Below are 7,110 nucleotides of genomic sequence, written 5' to 3'. Positions count from 1 at the left end.
AAAAATTAAGTCAAAGAATAAGTATCTTTTAACTTTCCTTATTTAGTTTAGCATAAAATACAGTTGATTTTTGCTAAAATTTTCTGAAAAAACAATATTGTATGGGTTTGGATAGCACGTTAAGTTGCGGCACGTTTTCAGTTTCACGTTTTCTCCCTCTTTTTTTTTTTTTTTTTTTGGCTGGCTTTTTTGACTTTGGGGGACAAAATTCACTGTGCATGTACTGTTCATGCACTATTCACGCAATATTTAATATTAAAAGTGAGTCCCACAACACTATTCACACATTTAAAAATTATTTTATTACAGTGTTTTCAGCAACAATCAGTTTTTAGCAACTTTCAGCAACAATAAGTGCTATCCAAACGGACCCATTATCTCACAACAAGCTAAATAAGGAAAGTCAAAAAATAGTTTTTCAACTCATTTTAAATTCACTAACAAAAATTGGAAAATAAGATAGTTTTCTAGAAAATAATTTTTAGAAAATTATTCATTTTTAGAAAATATTAATGTCAAAACAAACAAAACGAAAGTTTCACTTTGTCCATCCCTTTTAATTTACAAATCAAGAGTGGAACCACAAATTAATAATTATGACCTCATGATGGGAATTTAGTGGTCAAGCGCCTTGTTCACCTTGCCTTAACGCTCGAGTTTGAGTTATGAAAATTGCCTTAGTAGCAGGGTTGGCGAGGCCATATAGTGTAGGAGTTTAATTAACTTGTCATGGTAAAAAGTAACTTGATCCCAAAATTTCACTTTTTTTTTTAATTTAGCCAAAAAAAACTACAAAACAAAACAAATTAATAATTACGAAACTTGTTAGAGAAGAGTGTGACTGCATTCATACGTCGTAGTGACTCATTAATTTTAATTAATATTAAAATGTGAATTCTATAATTTCTCTTGGCCAATTATTTGGCCCCCAATCAACACTCTTTAAATGTTTTCCAGCCAGGGTAGATTTTCCTAATCAGAAATCATACTATAATTCCTTTTCAAGTCTGAACATTCCAACATCAATGTTAGCATGATATCCAAGATCTTCAAGGTCAATAGTTCTAATAATAGCCTAAAATTATGCGAATCTATATCACAATTCAACACCACGTTTGAAGTTTGAACCCTATCAACATCAAATTTCCATTGACAATGTTTGCATCCAGGAAATGTCTATCAAATTTCCCATAAACCATTTTGTCTCACTTCCCCGATAGATAGCGTACAAATAACTCAAACAACAAAGAGTTTCACGTACGTGATATCTTACTCTAATACTATAATAAAGTACTGATTATCTCAAAAATTTAAGTTATTACGAAATTAAGAATTTAATCATTTAATTTAATGGAAGACACCCAAAGGTACCCTCTCATTAACACACCAAACAAGGCTTAGTCTCTCTCACTAGACAAATCATTGTTCTCTAACTCTTCCACAAAATAAAGTTACTCCTTGTGTTGTACATGTCTATATAAGGCTTCAATACAAATTCCTTAATGGATAAGGAGCACATTTCTTTTCTTGATAGACAATGAACACCTTCCTTAGTAAGACAAGGAATAAAATTTACCTTGGGTTGGACAAAAAATTCCTTTCTTTTGACAAGGAATAAACTATTCTTCTACACAAAGAAAACTCAAATAATTAACCAAGTTAAATTAGGAAAACTTAAACTAATCCTCTTATGGGCTAGACTTAACAAATCTCTGCCTCTAGCCCATGCACCCCTTTTGGAGGTGTGAAATCAAAGGGCTGATTCGACTTCTCAAATTTTCATTCAAGAAATAGAAGGGTCTAGTTGGTACTTCTAAGCTCGGTCAAAGTGTCAATCAACAATTTAACCCTAGTTTTCAAAATTTTTTATTTTTTTGCACCCAATACAAATTTATTCTAAATTTTTTTTTTTTTTACTATTTAAAGGATAAGTCCTTTTTTAAATCAAAATGAACTCTTTTTTGAATGAAATGATTCCAATTGGATTGGCCCTTCCAAATTATTAATCTAATTATTTATTTTTGAAAAATTAATAAATAATTTTTTATCATAAGAAATTCCACAATTAAGGCCCCTTTTGGTTGGGGTGATTTTAAGGGAATAAAAAAGGGGGAGAGAAAAATAGAGAGAATAATTGTTTGAGTGTTTGGTTGAAGTGATTTTAGAAGAGAAAATTGGTGGGACTCGAGTGTTTTCTTCGTATGTACACCAAAATGTTTTCTTCCCAATTTGGGGAGAAAACTAGAGAGAACACTAAACAAAATTTTTTGCTCGTGTAGATTGAGAAGCCCATGTGCAATGTTTACATTGATTTTTTCGCTCTCTCTCTCTCTCGTTTTTGTCATTTTTTGTTACCAATAAGTTTTCTTTTTCTTTTTTTTCTTTGGTTTTCTTTTTTAGTTTTTGCCTTTTTCTAGTAATTCTCATCCCTTTTTTTCCCATATGTTTAGTTTTTTATTTTTGGTTCATCATTTTTTTTTTGGTGCTAATTTGTTGTCTTTTTTTATTTAATAGGGGCATAAGAGTAAATGTATACAAACTACATTTTCCATCCTCTCATTTTTCTTCTCAATTAAACAAAAGAATTTTTCATCCATCCACTTCTCCACCCCCAATCAAACACTTTGAGAGAAAACTAAAATCTCTTCTATTCTCCCCCCCCCCCCCACCCCACCCCACTTTTTTATACCTTCTCCACTTCTGTACTCCCACTTTTCCATCCCTCAACCAAATGGACTCTAACTTGTGTTATCTTCTAATGGATGATGCATGACTATAATTAATCTTTCAATTAAACTAATGAGAATTAAGATTTTATTTGACTTTCATTATTTCTCTTAGTGTGTGTGTGTGTGTTACAATGTTTGGGAGTTGGAGGATTTGAACATTAGATATCTATATTAGAAACACCAAGAAGTGCCAACCATTTGAGCTACAAGGCTCTTGGCCATTACTCCTCTTAAGAACCCATTAAAATCAATCAATTTCAATTCCACACATTTAAGCTCACTTTAAAATCATTTTAATAACCATTGAAAATCATGTTTTTATGTGACTTGGTTAAAACTTAAGATTTTATGACAACTTTGTCGATGAATTGGCCCATTATGATATGAATTTTTACTCTAGATTAAATTTACGCACATGTAAATGAAGATTTTTTAGCCTTGCCCTTTATTTTTTCCTATGGTTGCAAAATAAGGTATCCGTATCTACAGATATGCAACTAAACAAGGTCCGATATCTACATCTCTTTCAATACCTGGGAGTGCTAACCCAAACCCATTTAAAATTTTGAAGTCTAGGGTTCATTTAAATCTTACCAAAAAAATTACGAATAATGAGTTTCTTTGCCTCCCTGCTTTTTGCAACAACCACCAGACCCCCACTTGTGAAAATAATTAAGTCATATGCTTCACAGCAAAATGAATGAGTTTCTTTTTTACTTACCAAACCTTTTGGTTAATCTCAGCACACAATTGTCCAGTTTGATTTAACACTTACGGAATTAGAAAATGCTTTTATTTGTATCTCAAATTATTGTTACAAAGGACAAACTTATAGCTACAAGTTTAGCTACAAATTTGATTTTAGAAAATGGTTACAATTTTCTACGATATTTTTTTATTAGATGTGAATTATGAAAAAATCTACTAACATTAGATTACATTTTCTTCTTATACCCTTCATGCTTGTGAAAATTTTCAAAAGATCAAATATCAATAGCTACATCATTAATTAAATATTTAAATTTCAAGTTTTTGTAGTCTAAAATTAAGCATAAAAAATAAATTTATGGATCAAATAATATATAATATCTAATTGACACAAAAATGACATTCCTATTAAGGACATAAAAAATCATGCACTCCAATATGATTATATTTTCGAAATATACATAGCCATATTAATTTTTTTTAGTAAGAGTTATAGTTGTTTTTTAGTGAGAGTTATAATCAACGACTACAACCAAGTCTGTAACCAAACTTTGACATTCTTATAATATATTTTTATATATAACAAAATACATTATATGCAAAAAGGTTAATTTTTTTTTTTTTTTAATTTTAATTCGACTCCCTTGAAAATAAAATCCTGGCTCCATTTGGGCCATAACGTCCATATCAAAAAGCAAAGATAAATGCATAGAGCCCTCCTGAAACAAAAGGTCAATATATTGTTTGGAGATGGGCAAGGCCCACAACCATCGCTCTTGAACCCAAAATGTTGGTTAGACAAAAGGTCTAACCAATATCTTCTTTGTAACACCATCTTGCATATCTAGAACCTTATGTGTAAAGTCTCTCACTTTGATGATTTCATTTGTCCTACTCAAACAACTTTCACGAGTATGATTCCATAGAGAAAGGTCTTCTGCGAGGTCAGCTACTAGGACGCATGATTCCATTGACCTATTTTATTTTCTATACTTCAGAGACGATTGGATTGGTATGGCTTTAACAGATTCAAAAATAGGGTCAAGCTTTGTATAACTTTTCAAAAATACAGAATACTACCCAGTAACTATTAATGGCAGTTTGGAAGCCTATTTTGATGGCATGGCAGGAAAGGTCTACTGCAGGGTGATCCACTATCACAGTAACTTCTTATCAATGGTACGGAGGTGTTTTCTAAGCTTATCCAGCATCTGATTAAACTTTAAACATAACTTAGTTTTTCATCTAAAATGTCAATGGCTTAAACTTTCCAACTTGTGTTTTTCTGTTCATAGTGCTTCAACTTATACCATTCAGTATGTTTTGAATGAGTTTTAGACACCTTTTTGCTTCAAGGGCAAATCAAAGCAAAAGTGAAGTTTTGTTTCAATTCTTTGTTGAGGTCTCGAATACTGAAAAAATAAAGTCCTCCCCATTCTGAATTACAGGGTGGACATGCTCCAATCCAGACTGTGTATGCCATTGAGAAGCTTTCAGCATTAAGAAGCTTTAGGATTTTAAACCTTTGAAAAGATTTCTGACAAAATACCTTTCTAAGTGTGCAGAGGATCTATCCTATGTTGGTAGGCTTCAATTGTTCAAGCTGTAAATAGTATAAAGGTTCAGGAAAATTGAGCATTGATCTAATGCATATATCTGTAAGGGTGCACGGATACAGCTATAGGAGCTAAATCAGCTTTGACATGCTCTACATGTTCCTGAAACAAATGAGGTTAGGACCGAGAAGAAGTGATGCTAGGACTGAAGAAATGAAAAGTGGAATATGGCTTCTATAAGGGTGTGTTTCTTTCTCTCTTTAGAAGCATAATGAAGATTCGTAATCATTTAGTTTTTACTTGTGTGTTCAATAAAAGATTATGGACTATTTTCCTTGATAAATGTATGATAAGAAGACCAATTCATGATTGACAAGTTGAGCTTAATTGGGCACGTACCAATCTCAAAGGAAAAGAATTGGACATTCCAAAGCTAGCTTAGGCTAGCGTTATATGTCATATATGGTGTGAAACAAATGCTAGAATCTATAAGATCTAACACGCATTGTTCAAGATGCGATACATAGGTAAAGAAAGGATCGAGAAAAACATCCTGAACTAGATTATTTTCTTACTTGGTATGTTCCTTTTTGTGTTTTTTTCATAGGGGATGAATATGCAGTTCGTTGTTTTAGATTGAATATGGTTTTGCTAGCATTGTGTTAGGTTGAATAATATACAAATTCATTAAAAAAAAAACACATTCTCTCAGGTGGTATCCAAACTAGACTTCAAGAACGAAAGCATGCATAGATAATTTTACCATAAAACAAGGTCTTGGGTTGTAATGGTATTCCTAACCAATGATATCGCGCATCCAATTCGGATACAATGCCACTAATGATAAAATCAAGCAATATTCACTACAACACTCCAAACAAAATTATGAATTTAACCAAACTATTAGACACAGTGATGAAATCAAAATCGATGCCACTGCATTCGGTCACCGCAACTAAACCATGTGTCATTTATCATTTCTGCTATGTCATTTCAAAAAGATAGATAGATAGATAGATAGTCAAAAAAAGCCAATAATATATGATCCGAATGTAAAATGTTAAAAACTCAAAAACCGAAAGCAAAAAGTACAAAACGAGAAAGAAGAATCTAGGACCGATTTTAATCGACGTTCTGGATGATATCCTCGGCGGTGAACTTGGTTCCCTTCTCCTTATCAGCAGCAGCACGACCCTTGGCCTTGCGGTCGAGAAGCGACTTGCGGTCCTTGTCGAGGCGGAGCTTGGTGATGACGACCTTGGAAGGGTTGACACCGACGTTGACGGTGGAGCCGTTCACTTTCTCACGGGTGATCCGCTCGATGTGGATGACCCACTTGCGACGGTAGACCTGGACAACCTTGCCCTCGCGACCCTTGAAGGTGCCGCGCACGACCTGGACCTCGTCGTCTTTGCGCACCGGCATGGATCGGACGTTGTACTTGGATCTGAGCTCGGTGGAGACGGGTGCGCTCATGAGGACTCGCCTCACGCTTGATGGGGCAGTGAAGTGAGCCTTCCTGTTCTTGCGGCGAGAGCTCGTGACTCTTGGGTTGTACTTCATCTTTCACAGCTTCGAAAGCTTATCTCTCTCTCTCTCTCTCTCTGGCTTTTTTGCAAATGGGAGAAGGGAAGGCAGGCACACCGAGAGAGATAAATATGCTAGGGTTTGTGAGGATTTTATTGGAATTGTGAGTGGGCCGTATGGGCTGTTTAAGTTGAGTCTAGATTTTTGGGTTGGGTTGGATTGGGACTTGGGATGACCTCGTGAACGGCCCAAATTAATTTCCGAGTGGTAAAACCGTGAAAGATTTAAAAATGGAACGTTTTCTACTTTTCTTGTTGGCAAATTAAGACTTTTTTTTTTCTCCAAATATTCAGTTTTTTGCACCAAAAGAATTTATTACCGAAAAGCATCTATCCGAAGTTATTTAGTTATATAGCACATTTTAGAACCAGTTTGCTAAACTCGAGTTCCAAGTAAGAATTGAGTTTAGTGAACTCGAGTTTCATACAATTTGATGCTCACATGGATCGCTTGATGTAGTATTTTAAAATAAGATCTTTCACGTGAAATTCAACTTAAGTAAACTCAAGTTTCATTTTAGCATTTTTTTT

General features: G+C 33.8%; 1 protein-coding gene across 1 annotated transcript; it reads right to left on the bottom strand.

Annotated features, from left to right (window-relative positions):
* Positions 1 to 5,909: 5,909 nt before the first annotated feature.
* Positions 5,910 to 6,664, bottom strand: LOC111989699 (large ribosomal subunit protein uL24z). Its single transcript, XM_024021485.2, has one exon. It carries the CDS (start codon positions 6,554 to 6,556, stop codon positions 6,116 to 6,118), a length of 441 nt encoding a protein of 146 aa, XP_023877253.1. The 5' UTR covers positions 6,557 to 6,664; the 3' UTR covers positions 5,910 to 6,115.
* Between the last annotated feature and the right edge of the window lie 446 nt (positions 6,665 to 7,110).

This window comes from Quercus suber, unplaced genomic scaffold (assembly GCF_002906115.3).
Source record: "Quercus suber isolate HL8 unplaced genomic scaffold, Cork oak 2.0 scaffold_98, whole genome shotgun sequence".
Taxonomy (NCBI): domain Eukaryota; kingdom Viridiplantae; phylum Streptophyta; class Magnoliopsida; order Fagales; family Fagaceae; genus Quercus; species Quercus suber.
The sequence above is the reverse complement of the archived record's forward strand: the minus strand, read 5'-3'. Positions and strand labels throughout refer to the sequence as shown.